Source organism: Perna viridis, chromosome 2 (genome assembly GCF_037379345.1).
Source record: "Perna viridis isolate PV_CMFRI_1.1 ecotype Kerala chromosome 2, ASM3737934v1, whole genome shotgun sequence".
NCBI classification, from domain to species: Eukaryota; Metazoa; Mollusca; class Bivalvia; order Mytilida; family Mytilidae; genus Perna; species Perna viridis.
Genome location: NC_142446.1, coordinates 25,393,126 through 25,414,620, shown reverse-complemented (window position 1 = coordinate 25,414,620; position 21,495 = coordinate 25,393,126). Strand labels below are relative to the sequence as shown.

The window sequence follows — 21,495 nt, the reverse complement described above, 5'->3', positions numbered from 1 at the left end:
CCCCAAGTATCTGTGCTTCAGGTGAGATAACGTAAGCGTTGGTGCAATAAGGCCTGATTGCAATATATGGAACGCCTAAACTGTCCGATGAGATACACATTCGTTTACGTGTTGTCAATTTTATATTACTTGCTGTGGTTTAATAATTACATATGGTCATTGTGTATGTAGGAACATCTTTACATTATGTCGTTTTGTCTTTACGTTCTGCCATTTCGTCTTTACGTTCTGTCATTTCGTCTTTACATTCTGTACTTTTGTCTTTACGTTCTGTCGTTTTATGATTACGTTATGTCAACATTTATTTACGTTATGTGGATTTATCTTTACGTGAAGTGGTTTTCTTATAACGTGAGGTCGTTTCATCTTTACGTTATGTCGATCTCTAATACTTTATGTGCATTTTCTTTTCTTTACGTGCGGTGATTTCTTCTTTACGTGATGTGGTTTCTTCTTTACGTGATGTGGACAAAAATTTCATGATGACGTGTGACACCGAAACTTTTCGATCCGGTGTAAACTTCAAATCAGTCCGTAAAAGGCAAAATAGACATCACAACGCCGATTAGAAAAATGCTGAACGAAATACACTTGGGTAATCTATCCAGTTACCCTAGAGTGTTTATTCTATAGTAAAAAAATGGCTTATTTGTTATTTACGTTCAATATTATCACAATTCATACATCTGGGACTCTGTTGATGACTTGTGGCGATTTTCCTAGTCAGTATATATTTTTTGAATTCCAAAAACATGGGAATTTCGACTCCCGCGAAAATTTGCATAAATTCGAATCTACAAGTTATAGCGTGACTAAATTTATTTTCTACATTAATAAACCACCAAAACTAATTTTCAAGAAAGAATTTCAGAATACCGTAGTTTAAACAAGCTTTTGTGTGATACAGTAGATTTGTATAGTGTCTAAGCTTTCAAATCGGCCAGGTAATTAATATTTGAACTTTTCCAAGTAAAGTTGGTGCAAAAATTACCACCCCTACCCATGAAAAAAAACCTCAACATGAACCAAAATGTTAATTTTTAACATATAAACGGCGTACACTGGGCATGTTGCGGATGATTGCTTTCATTATCGATGCATCCAACATATTTTCTACTTTCAAGGGCGTAGGTGACAATAATGTGGTTTTTTTCATAAAAAGGGAAAATTCATAAAGAAATTCAAACGCCTGAATTGATCAGATATGTTGAGTAAATCATTATCTTAATTGTGAATGCCTAAAATATGAGTTTCACAGTGTCGGTATGTGTGAATGAAAATTATGTTTGATACTGAGACCAGTTTTCTAGGGGTAGGGGTAATATTTCTAACATTTTTAAAAAATTCTTTCTTGAAAATTAGTTTTGGTGGTTTATTAATGTAGAAAATTAAATTTAGTCACGCAATAAATTGTAAGAGTCGGATTTATGCAAATTTTCGCGGCAGTCGAAATTCCCATGTTTTTTGGAATTCAAAAAAATATATTCTGACTACGAAAATCGCCACAAGTCATCAACAGTCCCAGGTGTATGAATTGTGATAATATTGAACGTAAATAACAAATAAGCTATTTTTTACTATAAAATTAACACTCTAGGGTGACTGGAAAGACTACCCAAGTGTATTTCGTTCAGCATTTTTCTAATCGGCGTTGTGACGTCTATTTTGCATTTTATAGACTGATTTGAAGTTTACACCGGATCGAAAAGTTTCGGTGTCACACGTCAACATGAAATTTTTGTCCACATCACGTAAAGAAGAAATCACTGCATGTAAAGAACAGAAAATGCACATAAAGTATTTAGAGATCGACATAACGTAAAGATGAAACCTCACGTTATAAGAAAACCACTTCACGTAAAGATAAATCCACATAACGTAAATATATGTTGACATGATGTAATCATAAAACGACAGAACGTAAAGACAAAACGACATAATGTAAAGATGTTCCTACGTAACTTAAATACAAAATGACCACATGTAATTATAAAACCACAGCAAGTAATATAAAATTGACAACACGTAAACAAATGTGTATCTCATCAGACAGTTTAGGCGTTCCATAGCAATATGTGCATGTATTTTATGACATTATTTCATCTCTCATAGTAAATTCTCGTAACTTTACTGCTTGTATTCGGTACCAGATATTCCGATTACTCGGGGAAATTCTAATTCTCATATCGTACGTTTCTCTCCCCTGTACTCTTACACCCAGGGAAAAATGTGGGTTTTATGACCATAATATCATAATAGACGATAGACTCACGACACCGTTATTACCACCGTCATTTAATGTCGAAAGGGGTTTCTGTATAATATAATTTCCATATTGGTATATTGAACCAACGAATCCTTAATTTGCCCAGGGACTTGGAAGGGATGAAAAAGGTGGGTAGATCTAGTTTCGCTCACTTTTGTCATAGTTTTGAGATTCAGTGACCGGAGCTGTTTTCTGATTTGGCCGCCCACTGAGCGGCCAGTGGACGGCCAAATCAGAAGACAGCTCTGGACACTGAATCCCAAAAGAGATTAACTTTGTTCTTCTACTTAAACCACTATATTTCTAGAATTTCAGACTCCTGTGGTCAGGCACTTACAAGTTAATGCACAGGAGCTCGAAATACAAATTAATGTTACAACAACACACTCCCTAACTGGACTGACTTTAAATCTTAAGCATGTTTTTGTTTTCAAAAACGTGTTGAGGTCAATATATAGGATATGAATGTAACTTGATAATGATATGAATAGCCATAGGATGACAATTATGCAGGTCAGGGATAACTACCATCTCAATTAACATATGATACCTATAATGACCCATTAATTCAGGTATGATGTATGATGTTGCTTTTTCAAAATAAAATCTTCAAATGAATTTGACGTGCAATATTACATGCACAGGATTACAGCATCTGACAAGTGAGTTCCGTATCTCAGAAGGTTCAAGTAGGCAGTGTCTCAGCGTACACAGCTAAAATAATGCAATTTCATTGGTCAAGAACACTGTTATTTTTATTTGACAATGTTATCGATTAACTGGATAATTACAATGCTTATGTTTTCGTGCAAGGTCATATCCGCCGTATAATGCAAGTAGAATTAGGCTAATTCAAAGAAAATTTTTTAAAATGCTAAGGAAAAATCAACTGGGGCGATGTTTCCCTATAGATACTTTTTTTTGATAAAAAATAGTAAATAAAAAATGATTGTAAAAATACTCAGAATACATTGATCTTTAATTTGAAAAAAATAAACAATTCAAATGATTCTTTTATTCACGCCTACATACAATTTATTGGAGCATGCGTGGAATCATCTAATATTCCTCAAGCTGATTAAATTATGGTCATGGTTTAGTAAACAATAAAAATCAAACTATCATTTCTGTTTTATAGACTTATGGAACTAAGCACATGAAAGCTTAGCATTTTAAATCATATAAAATCCTTAAACTGTTACATTATTGTATTAAGCATGAAACTCTTAACTGCATGGACATCTCTGTAACAAAGTTTCTGATCTTGTAATACATGTATTGTCTCTATATTTCAAAGTAATACACAAAATATTTAATTATTAAATTTGAATGATCCTTTGGTTTTACATCAGTATGCACCCAAAGTTTGTCTGAATTCCTGGGAATGATATCAAATACCTCAGCCCTAAATTATCAATACAATGATCTTAAATACTATTTCACTGCTGAAAAGTACAGGCTTCTGTATCAGTTAAGTCTTGAGTCCCACCTGTCACAGATGTACACACTCCATGAACATGTGCATTTAATAAGAAAATTCTCTTAACCAATTAAATTGCAATATTTTAGTTGTGTATGTGGAGCCCTCATGGTACACTGCCATTCAGTGTTCTAGCTAGGAGTTGTAAATAGGAAGGTGCAGGGAAGAGTACACTTTAACGCACATCATGTTTTTTTTTCAACCAGAAAGGGACATTGATCTTAGTTTTTTAAAATTAATGTTTCTACCTTCCTTCATATTTTTTCTCTTCTTGTATGTTTGTATTTTTGTTTATTGGATACTGCCAACTTTTGAAAATGAAGGTGGGACAATGTGTTAACTGATCCAAGGCCTTTTTTGAAAATTCTTGGTAAAACAAACTACAAAATCAACCGAATATCGATATAAATACACTTTATTACTGTTTTAAACAGTTGAATTCTGCTGCACAGTTGACAGACTGTCCAAAATGTTCTTATAGAATTTTCAAATGCTTATATAAATGGTTACATTTCTAGAGACAAGATCATTAAATGTATTAACAACCTGAAGAATACTAAGGCATGCAGAGAAGATAAGATGATTAATGAGTATATAAAAACACATTTTTTCATCGACATTTGCAAAAACTTTTCAATGTTGTCTTTAACACAGAAATATTGCCTAGTAGTTGGTTTGATAGGGATGATTTAACCAATATACAAAAACAAAGGAGATCAGAATGATGCAAAAAATTACAGACCTTTCACAGTTGTAATCTGTATGGAAAGCTGTTTACTGCGATATTAAATGCTAGGTTGAACACTTTTTTTCAAAGAGTTTCTTATCTTAAAGGAAGATCAATGTGGCTACAGAAAAAAAATATTCCATGGTAGATGATATCTTTGCAGTACATATTTTGTTCTTAAAATCTAAGCAAAAAAAACTTATTGCACTTTTGTAGATTTCGAAAAGGCCTTTGACAAAGTTTGGCAAAATAGACTTTTTTTTTTTAATAAACTACTTTTGGACCACATAAATGGGAAAATATATAATGTCATATTTAATATGTATTCAAATATCAAATCATGTTATTTTTATGAAAACTTGTAATTTTGATGTTACTAAAAAGAGTTAAGCACACAAGACAACAAAAGCAATGTATGAAGTACTTAACAAAGGAAGAAAATTAGCACTTTGATTACATGTAAGTTTACCCTGTATAAAAAGACCATGAAGTTATTTTTGTACATTATATAGACTTTGTTAGGAGTGACCAGTCACTTTTATGTAAAGTCCCTGCATAAACCAATAGTATGTTGTTGCTTTACTACATTTTTTTGTGCGACAAAAGTAGCCACAAAATAAACCTACATTAAAATAATCAAAAATGTAATGATTACAAATAAACTAATAATGATTAATTTAGTTTTTGACAGTGGCAATATTATATGGAGTATTTGGACTTGTTCTCATACACTCGTCTAGATGTACATGATATTTTTCTATATGACAGTATACATAGTTTTATTCTTAGATGAACATGTTGTAAAGAAAGACAATAAAGAAAGAAAGAATTAGGAAAATAATAAAATTCAAAATATACAAGCATTCTGAGAGTATTGCATGGCAATGCAAAGTCCCTTACTGGAAGAATTTTCAGTTAAAGAGAACAGAATGCATAAATTGTCAAAAAAAAAGTGTGGAAAACTTGAATCTGCATTATTTTTTCTAAGCCCAAGAGCTTGCAAAATCAACGGACCAGAACACAATTCAAACTTGATCTCTAACTTGTCAAGGTACAGAAATGTACCAAATATCAAATATATATATCTACAAGCATGGCATAAAAAAATTGTGGAAAACTGAGTTATTGCATGAATTTTCAAAGTCCAAGGGACATAACTCAGCAAAAAATCAACAAAATTTGAATTTTAAACTCGATCTGAAACTTTTTTTTTTTTTTTTATAGTAGTCTACTTTAAAATCCTAATATGTACTATGAAAAATTCTTGCTTAACTAAAAGATAATAAAAAAAGGGGCTAGGGAACAAGAAACTTCCATCTTAAACTTCTATTGTTTTCAATATATGATTTATATTGTTGCAAAAAAGTTGATGATATTCTCTTTTTCTATACAGAAGTATATAATGCAAAACTACCTAGATTGAAAAAGATGTAGAACGAAACCACCCTGGGCAAACATGGAATAGGGCGATTCAACTGTGGTGTGAAATAGTTTTAGAATGAACACACCTGGATTTGTATAAAACCAGGACAAGAGGAATTGGAAAATGTCTTGTTTCAAAAATCAGTAAAACTTAATATTTTCCTCATTAATAGACTGTAATCATTATAGATTTATACATGGCCTTTTTAGTTTACCTGGTGTGTTCATACTTGCCCAAACTGTTCAGGGTTTGTTCTCTTCAGGCGAGTCAAGCTGCACCTTGTGAAGCATTTTATTAGCCAATATATTGAAATCCATAGTAGGTAGGAAAAAAACTTACAATTAATGAAATGAATCTTATAATAAGGCCTACAAAAGTCTCCTTGGGTCAAAATTGTGGGAAGTCTCCTTATAAGGGTTATTGCCTGATGAAGATGAAAATGAACCAGGTCAGCAATTCAGAATCCTAGGAGCCTCTAGTTAATGTCACCCTTGTTGTCAGTCTGAGATCTTGATATTGGCCCAAGTGGACAATATTCATTAAAGGTTGATTACAAGGGCAATATTTGAAAAGTCGTCTTTTAATCTATTTATCACATATATATACACAAGTGATGAATTATTTTTAAACTTATATATTGGCTCAAAAAGGTGTAATAGCAATTTGATAATGTGTGTGGTCTATTCTGTTGAATCATTATGTTTCTAGTACATTTAACATTACTCAGTGCTTATAGAAGGTTTACTGTCCGTTGTGATAAAATTTATCACAACTTAATGCTTTTTTGTTGTTGTTACAGTTTTGTATTTTCTATTTCCTACTGCTAACTTGACACCTATAAGAAATTTGCAATTTCAAATGACATGTTACCTCTAAGCAATGTTGCCAATAGTCAGAATAAAACCAGTTTTGAACTGGTGGGTAGAAGTGATGTCAGTGAGGCTCACTAGAGGGCCAATAACATGTTATCTGCCCTCTTGGAATGTAATAGTCGTGGCGCTGATAACATAAAGAATACAGTGCTTTTATTACATATGCAAAATTTGTATAATACATTGTACATGTAAAATATTTGATAATCTTAGCGATTGTAACAATTTCATTACACAATGACAAAAACAAACAATATAATGGTGAAAGCAAGTAAATTTGAGTCAATCAGAAATGACTTCTGTACAAATATTGTTTAAAATTTAAAATGCAAGGTGTTATATAAACCAATGGATTCACATTAACAAAGTACTTGTGTACATGTATGTACCATTACATTAACTTGCACAACAGCATTTGTTATAAAAGTAAGCTTCTATTTTATCGTTTTAATGACAATTGTGGCTGTAAACATTGAAAAGTGATTAATTTAGCAATTCAATTTTAGAATGTTTTTTTTTTTGTTACAGATAAGATATTGTTTGGACAGTTAAAATGTGGGACTCTTGGAAGTAAAACAAGCATCCATCATGACTTTAAATTTAGTAGCATGTGTGATGAGGAGGCATTTTTCAAATTATGGGAAGATACTGTCATACACCACAAGGAAGCCTTACTCTTTATCTCTTTGTTCTTCTAAACAACAACAAAGAAACTGTATTTTTTATTTTCAACTGAGTTATTGTCTGCATTCTTCTGCACCTAATTATATGAAAAGAGAAAAAAATACTTTATCCTCATTTGAGTATAAAGAGAAAAAAGTAAAATCTTGGGCTTTAAATAAGTTTCATAATGATCTAAAGGAATCACAAATTATATTTGATACTCAATATTTTATGGAACTTGAGTCAAAACTAAAAGAAGAGAACAACCACAGTAGCAAGTTTTTTGATAATTCTATAATGTTAGCTCTATTTAATGCCAATGACCTAAATGTTGCACAGAACTTTTTACAATATCTATTAAGAAGTAGGGGGAGTATTGGTGTATTTTCTCGAGTATTGTACATTAACATTTTAGGAGTCAACAATATTGATCATCAATTTGATGAGTTAATTTATACTGAGTACAAAAAATGTGTTGACATTTATGGAAATTTGTTTGACCACAAATGTCTTCAAAGATTATGTGAAGCTTTTGCTTCAACAAAAGAGTGGAAGAAATGTCTAGAATTTATCGAGATGATGAAATTGACACACAGAGTGACTTTTTTTAACTTTCAACCATTGTTACATGCTGCACTGGAAAATGGAGATTTGGAACTCTTTTCAAAATATTTTGTTTCTGCATATGAGATAAGTACAATACCATCAAAAATAGGTGGCATTGAATCGCATGTTCAAGAGACAATGCAGAAATATGTGCAGTTATGTTTAGAGAATCCTGTTAAAGTTCCTATAGGTCATCTTCTGAATATACTGGAAAAGAAGTTCATCTATCCCAAAGAGCAGGTGGCAGATGGTATAGCATCTTGTCTTAAACAGTATGTATTAATTGATAATATGGATGATGCTTTAAATTTTAGTACTGTTTTAAATTAATCAGTTGGATCTTACATATATTCAGGCACAAACTAGGGGTCATGGGGTAGCATGCTTCCCCCAAGTGTAGGAAGACTTTGGCTTTGTTCCACAGTAGAGTTACACTAAAGGCTTTTAAATGAACAGTCATTGCTTCTCCACCAACCACATGATGTGTAGAGGATAGAGTGATGACTGGTTGTCTCAGACTCAGAATGATTTGAGATGACATGCCTACCTTTTGATTGTTATTTATGTGAGATAGCACATTAATTATTCTGCTCGGTGATTTTGATTAATACAAACCGGGGTCCGTTTGTTTGGTCCAATGTTCTCATCCTAAAATTGAGGAAATAGCTGCTTTAGGAAGTTAAACCACAATCAGTCAATTAATTTAATCAATTTCTGTCATTTAATGATTTAACCGACAAGTTTCCTTTAATTAAGTTCATATTGTTTTGATCACTTTGAGATTGTGAAGGGAGCAACAATTTTAAATTTATGGGATGTAACTAGAAACAAATTTCTTAAAAAGTAATCATTCTGTCTCTCCATTAGTCCGTCCCAGTTCTAATCTGCAACTCCTCTTTATTATATGATACCATTGTGAAACTCCTATTTTGTTCCCATCTGAATGACTTCTATGATGCTAAGCATGGACTTAGTCATTGGTTGACCAAGGGACTATCTTCTAATGCACAACACTGAAACCACTGAATGGAATTTGATGACACTTTCACAAATTCTTTATCACATGATGCCTTTGTGCACCTCTGTATGTTTGTCTTTGAATGCCTTAATTTACTTGTGGGGTTTTCTATAAGTAGGAGTTGGGGTATCACCAGGTGAGCCTTGTTTACAGTTTTTGTAGTTTTTGTCTGTTTTACTAAAAAAATATAGAAAATTAAAGATGCTATTTTTCATTACAGGGCATACAGATGTAGTGTATCCAAAACAAGAATAAATCACAGGTGATGTAGATTGTAAATTTGTTTGATTTTTAAATGATAGTTACAGTCAACCAATTCATTATGTGACTGCATAATTTTTTTCAGTCCTAATGGTAACATCATGTAGTCGTCATTGTTGGCCTCTGTTAACTTTAGTTTATTCACAATCACTTGAATAAAACTTATCAATTTTTTGTCATTTACTACAAAAATGTATGATTATTGTTTATATGTGTGTAGTCAGTCAGTGGAAAAGGTAAAAATGTGGATTTTCAATATTATTTATTCAAGTAAATTTTGTGAAGAATTTCTACAATCATTGTACCATTAGCATAATGATTTTGAAAGCCTTACAAATGTATTTTCCAAGCTTCGCAATGGTTTGCGACTTAAAGATGTCATTTGTCCTGGGAAAGCACATTGAAACTATAAAAATTATTTTTTTTAACATGTAAAGTAATGTGAACTTAAGAAATGGCTAGTGAGCCTTAGGGCCATATTTAATGATTTATCTTATTTACCTGATATCTATGATGTTAGTGATTCCCAAAATGACTAACATGTTTTTTTATTTACCTATGGAATGGCTGCAGTCAAAACATGAAAACATAGTGCAATATAATACACTAAATAATTTTTTTTTTACTGTAGTGGAAAAAAGTATATGTTACTACATTGTATCTGATATACTTAAAACATACTAATTTTTGCTATTTTCATGGTGTACAGAAAACCATGAAAAATAGTATGTGCAATATAGATTTTTGACACTATATAAAGGTAATATATTTTGTTTAAAACCGTGAAATATGTTCACTTGACAGAATTCGAACCCAAAATATTAATTAATAAGAGACTTTTATTGATTGTGTTTTGATAAGTTTTAATTATTGACACGCCTTTCAAATCACATTTTTTTTTATTTTTAGAGTTCTTCAAAATATTCCCCTTACACATCTGCAGATTTTTTAAGTCTAACAATCCAATTTTCAAATACTGTTTTACAGTCACTTTGCTTTATACTGTTCATACACTGAAAAAACAGCATTCCTGACTGTTGACTGGCTTTGTAATCAATGAATGGATTTATTCAAAAGTCATAGGGTGTTAGATCTGGACTGTATGCAGGATGTGGCAAAGTTTTAATACTGTGCACCTCTAGATATTTTGTAATCATGGCAGACTTGTGCATAGGTGTGTTTTCAAGAAGTAACTAGATACCACGGGTACCAGTGCATGGACGGACAGCATTGTAGTGTTTAACCGCTTCTGTCAGAACTTTTGTTGCATACAAGTTGCCTGTAACAGTTGAGCCTTAGGGGACAGGAATTTGTGCAACAGCTCCAATGGCATAAAAGGATTTTGCATACATTACTCTCTTAATAATCTTAGTTCTTCTTGCAAATTAAAGCCATTCAGCATTTTCTCCAGTCCATAACTTATTCTGCTTTTGAATCTGGTTGAAAAAAATAAATCCAAGTTACTTTTCTTGTTGCCATTTCATTAGGTCTACGAGAATCACAGCGTTTGTATTTTTCTAAAAGTTTTTTGGCAAAGTTACTGTCAACCTGGCTCTGTTTTTGTTCCTTAGTAAGTAATTGGGGTATCCATCTGGCACAAACCTTGCATAACTTCAGCTTTTGTTTTAAAAAATGCTGACCAATTCATCCCTGAGTATGAGCTATAAGTTCTCTCACAGTATCCACATCTTTTCACTAAAACTGAAAAGTGGCTGTCTTGTTCTTGGGTTGTCTTCTATGGCTTCTCATCCTGATTTGAAATGATGAAACCAACATAAAACTGTTGGATAAGACAAGGCAGATGTGCCAAATACTTTATCCAAATCATTTCTTATTTTGGTGGCAGAACTTCCTTACATTGCCTGTAATTTACATTATGCCCTATATTCAAATGTAAAATCATTCTCTTTTTCAGCCATATTTATTTCACTGAATAATACCATTACATGCAAATTCATCAGTTGTTGTAGTTATGCATGAAAAGTCTGTGCAAAAAAATATAAAAATAAATTTGAGGTTTTCATGGATATAATTTTATTTTATATTGTTTATTAATAAAAATACATGAGATCAGTGATCAGAACTTTTCCAATACCCCTGATATCAGAAGTAAAAATAGTATTCACATGTAGTATAAAGTTAAAGTTTATGCTTTGTAGAGGATACTGTAAAAACTGTAAAAAGACATTGAAGCCAAGCGATATCACAGAAGAGGAATTTGAGATGTTGAAGGAAGAGTTCTTCAAAGTTACTCTGGCAAAAGAAAGTAGTTTCTGTTGGACAACACCAGAGGAACTTGAATGTTTCCTGAAATTTCTCACTGACCATGGTCCATTTGACTTGGTTATTGATTACTTAAATATGGTATTCAGAAATAAAAAGGAATTCTCTAGGAAAGAAAAGGTATTAAGCTAGTGAACTAACATTTATAAGGGGGTTGAGTATGATATAATTTACAATAATATTTGGATGGAAAATGTATGACATAAGAATATAACTCTTTATGTTAATATAATTAATTTTACCAACTGTGTACAGAGTTTTCATATCACAACTCATACATTATGCCAGAGCTTGCCATAACTTCACAGACTTTTTGTATCCCACTAGACTTCTTACTATTAGGTTTCTGGAACAGGGTTATGTTGCTGCAAGATTGAAGTCATCACTGCAGAAGTTTTATGGTTGTCATCATAAACTCGTGGATCTTTACAGTGTATCCATCTGCACTATGAAAACTGATTTGTTCAATGAGTCATACTTTTTCTTTCCTCTTTCATCTACCCCGGATTTGACTTTTCATGAGCAACTCAGCAGATGTTTCTAGAAAAGCAGGGGATGCTTACCCTACCAGTGCATCTGGTCCATGCTCCTAGTTTTTAGTGGAGTCTGAATTGCTCATTTACTTTTGTTACTTTTTAGTTATTTTACGTTCTTTGTTGTGATTGTCTGTTTTCCATGTCTTTGTGCCTGAATTACATTCTTTTGATTTCCACTAGGATCTTGGTTTCCTTGATTACTTTTTCATTCTTAAGCATTGGTGTAAACTCTCCGACTTTCTAATAGAACATCCAAACATTTCATGAAAAATTTAATATCTCTTATCTTATGTGCCTGCGTCAAAGTAAGAGATATAGGGACATTTGTGAAAATTCCTCCTGTCTTGATTTTATTGTAATTTATAAATTCAATTCCTGTCAAAACATGTTGCAAAAACAAAAATTTGGCAAATCTTTAGAGGAAACATTCCCAATTTTCAAAGGTTAACACCTATGTCTTTAAGGTAGATGTTACCTATTACACAGACCGTATTTTTCTGTCATCTTGCAAATTCATACAGATATTTATAATTTCTCTTAACTAATAGTCTTTGAAATGATATAAAAATAGTGTGTTAATTTAGAAGATATTTTGATTGAAAAATTAGTATGGTTAAATTACTAACATGATTTGTAAAAAGCCTCTTTCAAGGGGAGGTGTAAAGGGGATTTTAGATTTATACGCTGGTCAAAGACAGGATGTATTATGATATACCGTTGTCCGTCCGTCCGTCCACACTTCGGACAATAACTCAAAAACACTTTCACCAACTTTATTGAAACCGGTGAATTATTCATATCCATTGACATAAGTTTCGTTTCGATTTTTATAAATTCCTGATTTTTCGTTTCCGTGTTATAAATTTTTATACTTCAAAAAAAGGGAGATTTTCAAGTGTTCGCACAATTACTCAAAAACACTTTCACTAACTTTTATGAAACTTTGGTGAATTATTCATATCTGTTGAAGTAAGCTCCCTTCCAATTTGTATAAATCAAATTTTAAGTTTCCATGTTATGAAGTTTTACTCTTTGAAAAAAGCCAGAAACGGCCAAGGAAATTTTATTTGTTGAAAAATTGTTTAAAACAGACCTTTTGTTATGATGATAGACTAATAAGTATAAAAGGTACTTGGTAACCTTGTCAGAAAAGTATGTTTTAAACAAGATAGAAATGTATGGGTGAAAAATCAAGACAACAAACTTAGTTAAAATTGAGGTAGCCTTGATGGTGCCAAATTTTTTGTGCATTTTTTTATTTACTTTTTTTTGGGGGGAGGGTATTCACAGTATTTCTAGTTGATCATATAAATTCATTAAAAGCATAAGGACAAGTTAAAAGGGCAATGAGTGTGTCAAGTGCTTAAAGCACAGCTGTTTATTAAAATATTACAAGAAGAGTTAGGTGACCCCCAATTTATTTTTTTTTAGTTATGAAAGAATGTCAGTAAAGTGTTCTTTATATAAATTTATAGGAAATTCTATCACCCATTTTTTTTATTTATGTATTTAGAAAATATTGAAAATTTCCGACAGAATCCTCAAAAAATGTAAAAAAAATGCCTTATTTAAGTTCAAGTTCAGTAAACTTTTTTTTTATATTAATATTCCAAAGTATGTTCATTTAAGGTAATCTTTGAAATAAATAAGGAAAAACTATCAACTGAAAATATGATCTACTTTTAGAGTGTGCAGGTAATGTTGGCTTGTAAAATGATCAATCAATCACAAAGTACTGGGGATATGTATATTTTAAAAGTTGAATGGGGAATTGTTGTACAAAAAATATTTCATTTATTTCTTTTGAGTTAATTATAAATTGTAGGATTTTCTTTTAACATTAATAAACATTGCTGCTATTTTTATTTTGTAGGCACACAATATACTTGAATACTTCACAAATAAAGGCATGAAAATTTTGCTTATATCTAATGAAAAGATACCATCACGATATAAAAATGCCAAGACATTTGCTGTTAAAAGACCGTAAGTTTTATTGTTTATACTAAACATACTTTATTTTATCAAAGAAAAATTGTTAAGAAAAATTTGCTCTGTGGGATTGATATTTACTGAATATGGCCCTTGGGATGATATAGGAGTCTCGAATTGATACAGCATGTGATACAGATTTTGACATTGATATGTTCATTATATCATATATTTTAACCATACTTAAAGTATGGTCTGTGAATGGATTGTGATATAGGGCATGCAATATAGGTCTAGGGTGTGATATAGGTATTGGATATAGGTCTAGGGTGTGATATAGGTATTGGATATAGGTCTAGAGTGAATTAATGCTGGACCACTTAACCAAATGTTAACCCAATAGACAAAAGTTATCCTCTGGCATTTGACACTGTACTGATTTGGTAATAAAAAGTTTATAGGTCTAGAGGTGTGATATAGGGTATGTGATATAGGGTTGACGGTAAGTGTTTAAACAAACACTTATAATGGATATACTATATTTTAGTAAATATGTGATTTCATATTGGCCCTGTTATAGGTTCGAGGTCAGTCATATTGGTCAAGGCGGTGGTATTGGTCCCGAGGCATTGCCGAAGGCCAATATAATTGACCAGTATGAAATTACATATTTATTGACAATTTTATTAACCAACTAAACTAGATGATTTGTAGAACCGTTGTTTTCGTGTTTTACCAAAAACATACAGTTTTTTTGCATTATTGAGTCTTAAATATCCTTTTTGTATAAATTGGAAGATATTTTTTTTGTGTTTCTGCAGCTTTTAGTCCTGGTGATCAAAGTTCATTAAATCCAATTCTAACTCAAAATGATAGTGTCAAACTACCGGTAGTTATAATGCCGTATTGGCCCTGTTTTGATCCATATTGGCCCTGTATAGTTGCCTGGTTTGAATTCATATCAATTGGACTGTTTTTGACATATTTTAACGTATTTTGGGTAGTTGATTAATAAAAAAAAGTTATATTTTAATCTATATATATTATGTAGCTTGGTACAGCTGTAAATGTTAAACTGGGAATTGTTGGGATAGGTATGGACACTAAAACCAAATTTGAAGTCTTATCACTAGAATTGTGATATTATTGACATGTTGGTTCCCGACACAGATTAAAATTAGTGTTGAACTTGAAAATTAAAATAAAATTCTTCTGTATATATCTGCAGTTTAACCTGTTTTAACCCTAACAACAAAAAACAATAGCGTTTACATTTTTGTTGTCACTTCATCTTCATATAAATGTATTTTGAACCTATAGTATGTTCACATAGTCAAATAATGTGCATTCAATGCGAATCCTAATCCAGTTATATGTTCACATGTTAATGAATTTACAATGTGAAATAATGTGAATTGAAATAATGTGATTTATTGATAATGCCAATTCAATAATTCAGTTGGCATTCAAATGCAGTGTGAACAGCCTATTTTGGTGAAAGCTACTTTTAAAGACAGATGTGTGATTTATTAATGCATAAATATATTAAAAGATAAAAAATGATTTTAAAAAATTGGGGAGATTCACTTTCTTTGGAGTATTGTCATGATGTTGTGCACTACTGATTAACATCTACATTTTGTGCAAAAAATGTTCACTAGAATGAAAGATTTAATCACAAACAAAATATTTTATGTGATTTCATCTTAATATATTTTTTTAATTCATAATAAAAGAGGTAAGTCTATGGTAAAAAATGGGGGATGGGCCCTTGTAGAAGTTTATTTGAGAAAATAATCTGTATACTTCAAAATGTATATATTATGCAGTTCATAACATTCAGTGAAACCAAATAAATAGACAGATAGATACTAAAGCATCACATCTTTTTAACAAGCCAATGCCAATTTAACATTTTAAGGCAGGTAAATGCAAAGTGAATTCAAATGTGCATTGATGCCAATTTCAAATGTGTGAATATTATCAATGTTTTCAATGCACATTGACTCATTGTGAATTGGGTAATTCAAGTAGAATGTGAATTTTGAGTGATTGCAGCACTAGACTGTCCCAACACCTATCTAAACTGAAAAAAAAAAATCTAGTCCAAAGAAAGGGTTTGGTTAAGACTGGTTTCAATGTATTGAGATACAAGCTAAAAATTGATAAGTAATATAAAACTTTTAAACGAAAATAAGTTGATGAGAGTAATTAAAGCACTCTTAACTTTGAGACTTGTTCTATCCAATAGGAATAAAAAATTATGTAAAAAAAGTCTCCAAAAATTCTTTTGTTTATATTCTTGTAGACTTGTAATAAACATTTAAAAAAAACAAAAATATCATGAGGTATTATGTACAAAAAAGAAGTGTCTAATGGTGACAAAGTTTACTAAGAAGACACCATATCATTATACAGCCCCTATACAAGTTATTGGAGTCATTTACAAACTTCTGAAGTACTTTTTTCTAAACAATTCATTGAGTTTGTAGTCATTGCTTCTCTGCCAAGCACACTGCTTTTAGGGGATAGAATGACACCTGGTTGACTTGGAGTCAGAATAATGTGTCCATGTATGGTGGCATGCTAACTAGTGAGCTGTTACTTCTGTGTGCTTGCACAATAAAGATAAGACTTAATGTGTCAGACTAGTACAAAGCAGGGTCTGTTTTGATTGGTCAATTGTTTTCGCCCTGAAATGCATGAAGTATCTGTCATAGTAAGTTAAACCGAAATTAATCAATCAGTCAGTCAGATTAACAAAATGTATTTAAAAAAATGCAATTTTAACTGTACAAGCATTTACTGCAACACTTGACATCAATCTGTTGTATATATTTAAAAGCAATTCTTCAGTATTTTTCAAATGAATCATGGTCCACCTGAGGAAATCAGGAGTCCACACCAAACAGTCAAAAGAATTGAAGGTCCAGGAACAAAGTAAATGAAATTTCAAGGGCCTTAAATCAGGTCTGGACCTTAGACAACTACTAGTTTCGAATGCCTGCTATTTTTTCTATTGATCTATATTGGATGACTTTTCAATTATCCTTTGTATTTTCAGGTCCCATGATGATTTATTTGTATTGTATGCTGCTCTCCACAGTGGAATTGACACTATGACAATGTCTGGTGATTATTACAGAGACAGTAAATACAAACTAAATGATAAATGTGCTGAAATATTTATTAGATGGCAGAGAACAAGGCAGATCAAGCTGGTCTCTTTTAGTAAAGAATCATTTGTTGCAGAGGTATGTAATTCCTATCCTTTTTGTCAATATGGACCAAGGTTTTGCTTGTTTGAGAATTTCTTTAAAAGACATGTTTTTGTAAGCAAATGATAACATAAATCAGTATTTCATAAAAAAAGACTTATTATATCTCCAGGGAAATTTTGGGATTTATCAAGGTAATTATAAAAATTATATACGAGAGTTTTACATGTTAAGTTTTGTAAGCAGAACTACATTATCTTGGATTCTGTAAGTGTTTTTCATCGGACTGTTGGTCTGTCCTTCCATCTGCTTGCCTATAAATGTGCCCACATAATCAGAAAGAACAATTCTTCTTAATCTGCTAATGGATTCCAATAAACAATTTATATGAAGGTCAGGCATAATATGTAGATATGCATGAAGGAAGATAATGTTATCTGTGTGCAAAGGGAGTTCATCAAATTTAAGGATTGAACATGTTAAAATCTCTTTAGTGCAACTCCTAAAATGTCAAATCAAATTTGAATTAATTTTACAAGAAGATTTGACATCATGTGAAATTTTGCATGGTGGAAGATGATAATTATTGGAACTTGCCAAGGCAGATAATCTAATTATGGGGATATAAATGTTAGCATCTCTCAGAAACAAGTTTTCTTAACCACTGAAGGGATTCTAATGACATTTTATAGAATGGTTAGCATCAAATATAGATGAAACTTTCCTTTAAACTAGGAACATTTGATATTCAAAGCTTATTGACTCATGCAGAACCTGTTGTCTGTTTCTAAAAGAACCTTCAGCTTTAGTAGCTTTCCATGTATATGTTGTGTTTTATAAGCAGGACAATGATCAGTGGGCCAATCACAATTACTTTTAAAATCAAATCTGCTCCAAAGCAGGTAGATGGATTTCTATGGAAATCTTAGCACATATTGGGTGTTCAATATGTCTACATTTTTTTTATTCTTTCAAATAGGTTCTCTAAAGTAATTATTAAATTGGCTATTGTGATACAGATGGTATATCTTAGTTTGTAAGCATTCTGTGTGATAAATTTATTAAAATTGAATGTATCTGTATGATTCAGCACATGACCCTTAATGTTTAGCAATTAGGGAGCAAAAAAATATAACTTAGATTGCCTGAAGTAGTATGAAACAGAATTCTAATTTTTCACACAATCTAAATTATTTTGTATTTTTCATAAAAACATATGTGAAACAAATTATACTGAATCAGTTTGTATACTCCAATTGAATTTTATAATCAATCATAATGAAAATTAAATGCAATTGATCTCAGTTTTCAAATCAGAGATGATGTAAATCAGCAATCCCATGTGAATCTACTAGTTGCATTGGAATCATCAAGTAAAGGTGTGTTATATTATTGATTACTCAGGTAACATTTGGCCATCATTGGAGTAATTTCTGCTGAAGTTAACATGTCCTCTTTTTTGCTCTATACTAGATAAAATGTGAAGTATTTTTGCTGAGAGTTTTCTTTAGGTGAACATGAAGGTTTCAGTATGCCCACATAATCAGAAAGAACAATTCTTCTTAATCTGCTAATGGATTCCAATAAACAATTTATATGAAGGTCAGGCATAATATGTAGATATGCATGAAGGAAGATAATGTTATCTGTGTGCAAAGGGAGTTCATCAAATTTAAGGATTGAACATGTTAAAATCTCTTTAGTGCAACTCCTAAAATGTGAACATGAAGGTTTCAATTTTAATGTGATATAAAGAATAGAGTTTAAAAAAGAACACTTTCAGAATTTGTTCTCCTTGCTTTAATTTCTAACCATGTTATATATTACACTTTGTTTTTGGAATTTCTGATTTCTTGCATGGTGAGGAGAATTTTATTTTCAAATTCAACATTAATGTTTTATATCACCAATTATGTATCCTAATAATTATTGTGCTTTGTATGTCTTTACAGAAACCAAAGATATATGATCCAAGAACCCAAGAAAATGGTGGAGTTCTTCATGTTCCTTTCAGAACAGAACATGACCTTGATTTGCCATCTTTTGATACACCTTCATCATATTTTTGTGTACAATTTTGTCAATAAATATATATCCAATTGTAATTTGTTATTCATCATTTAAGAATTTAAAAAAGATTCAGATTTTTCAGACATCCTCTTAAACCAAACCTTATTATGGCATACCAGTGTACATCTATCTGTTTACTGGCAACACCAACTCATCAACACTTCACTTAAACCAAACCTTATTATGGCATACCAGTGTACATCTATCTGTTTACTGGCAACACCAACTCATCAACACTTCACTTAAACCAAACCTTATTATGGCATACCAGTGTACATCTATCTGTTTACTGGCAACACCAACTCATCAACACTTCACTTAAACCAAACCTTATTATGGCATACCAGTGTACATCTATCTGTTTACTGGCAACACCAACTCATCAACACTTCACTTAAACCAAACCTTATTATGGCATACCAGTGTACATCTATCTGTTTACTGGCAACACCAACTCACTTCACTTAAATTATCAATGGACTTAATTTTTCATTAATAGGAAACTTTTATTCAGAGTTACGGGACTTTTAACCACAAAATATTTCCACAGTTGTATGCTTCAATAGAGTTACTGGTATATGATTTTAGGAAAGATTCTTAGTCTTTTATTGAAAAAAATGTTACTTCCCATTGACCAATGGTGAAAGATGGTCTAATAGCAACTTAGCATGCTGTTATATAGTCAGTGAAGGTGTGCATCTTGAATTATGGAGAAATTTTTTCAGAGTTGTAGGACAAAGGATGCCAAAACTGTAGTGCCATTTTTAGAAATCTGTACATTAAAGTGTCTCTTATAAAGGGGTTTGAGCTCACAAGTTAAAACCATAAAATTGCTTCAAAATTTTTAGTTGATTTTAGTTACTAACCGGTGACTTAGGTTTGCACTCCGTCCATCAGTCCAGCAAATCAGTTCTTCTCCATTTTTATCATTATGCTTGCAGATATACAATTGATATTTGGTACACACCTTAACCATGACAAGTTACAGCTCCAGTTTGAACTATGTTCTGGTCCATTGTTTTTTTGCTGAGTTATGGCCCTTGGACTTTAAGATTAGTGCAGACTCAGTTTATCCCACTTTTCTTGTTTGTTATTTAAGCATGAAGTTCAAAACAATAGAAGATACAGAGAAACTGTTACAGAATAGCATGAGCTACAATTGTTGGCCTTTCAACTATGTTAAGATGTTCTTGCTCTTTTATCAGTTATTATTTAAGATACAAAATGTATTTGTAGTGTTGGCCTAATTTCTAAAATAGATACAAAGAGAGACCTGATAGAAAATTATGCAGAATGTTTGTCAAATATATAATCATGGACCAAGAATATGAGTCAAGCCATACTTGACTCACTGCTCAGTGTTCTACCTTTTCATCTGTATCAAGATATGCACTGCAAACAATTCAAAAATTATGGTAGAAAAGAAACGCATTATGGTTAAAATGATGAGTATGCTGCTATCTATTTTCTTATAATATGCTTATGTCTAAAAATTCAACTTAGATGATTTGTACTATTCAAAGAAGCTTCAAGAAGCAAGTGTCACTCCCTTATACACAAGAACTGATTTGAATGAATTAAATGTACTTTCATAGGAATCAACTACAACTTCACCCATGAACATTTTTGTTAGCCAAGTCAAAAAACATGTCATCAAATAAAAGTTCCTTTCTTCTATGCTATTACAAACAATCATATTGAAAATTGTATATTTTGCAACTTCTAGAGCAAACTCATTTAGCAGATGTGTGTATCATTGGTTCAATGAAATAGTGGGAACTGTAGAAGGATACACACTAAGGATACTTTATTAAACCTACCATGTGATTTTAGGCAAGAAAACTTTTGAACAAAAGTCTGATAACTGATGACATACAATAATAAATTTGACCATTGGTTAAAGTAAACTAAAACAAATATGGGTTTTACAGGCAGAATGTGAAATTAGTTTATTTAGTCCAAAAATATGGTCTGTCTTTAGTATAAGCACCTTCAATCAGTTAGCACATTGTCTTAGGGTATATTTGATAGAAAATTACCGCAGTTATGGTGAAACATAACAAATGCACCAATGTATAATCTAAATACAATCAGAGATCACATAAAAGATCTTCAATAAATGTACACCTTGAAGTAAGCT

General features: G+C 31.5%; 1 protein-coding gene across 1 annotated transcript; it reads left to right on the top strand.

Moving 5' to 3' along the window:
* The first annotated feature begins 2,212 nt into the window (after window positions 1–2,212).
* On the top strand, window positions 2,213–19,390 carry LOC148624221 (mitochondrial ribonuclease P catalytic subunit-like). Its single transcript, XM_088566787.1, has 7 exons — window positions 2,213–2,394; window positions 7,297–8,309; window positions 9,276–9,317; window positions 11,476–11,719; window positions 14,009–14,121; window positions 17,132–17,321; window positions 19,238–19,390. The coding sequence occupies exons 2-7, from the start codon at window positions 7,357–7,359 to the stop codon at window positions 19,370–19,372; spliced, it is 1,677 nt and encodes a 558-aa protein (XP_088422913.1). The 5' UTR covers window positions 2,213–2,394; window positions 7,297–7,356; the 3' UTR covers window positions 19,373–19,390.
* The last annotated feature ends 2,105 nt before the right edge of the window (window positions 19,391–21,495 follow it).

What these genes read in the sequence shown, in the direction of transcription:
- LOC148624221 (XM_088566787.1), top strand. Translation starts at nt 7,357, where the DNA reads ATGACTTTAAATTTAGTAGCATGTGTGATGAGGAGGCATTTTTCAAAT. An exon ending in AAAACAAGAATAAATCACAG is followed by an intron (nt 9,318 to 11,475) that starts GTGATGTAGATT and finishes TATGCTTTGTAG; the next exon opens with AGGATACTGTAAAAACTGTA. An exon ending in AAGAATCATTTGTTGCAGAG is followed by an intron (nt 17,322 to 19,237) that starts GTATGTAATTCC and finishes ATGTCTTTACAG; the next exon opens with AAACCAAAGATATATGATCC.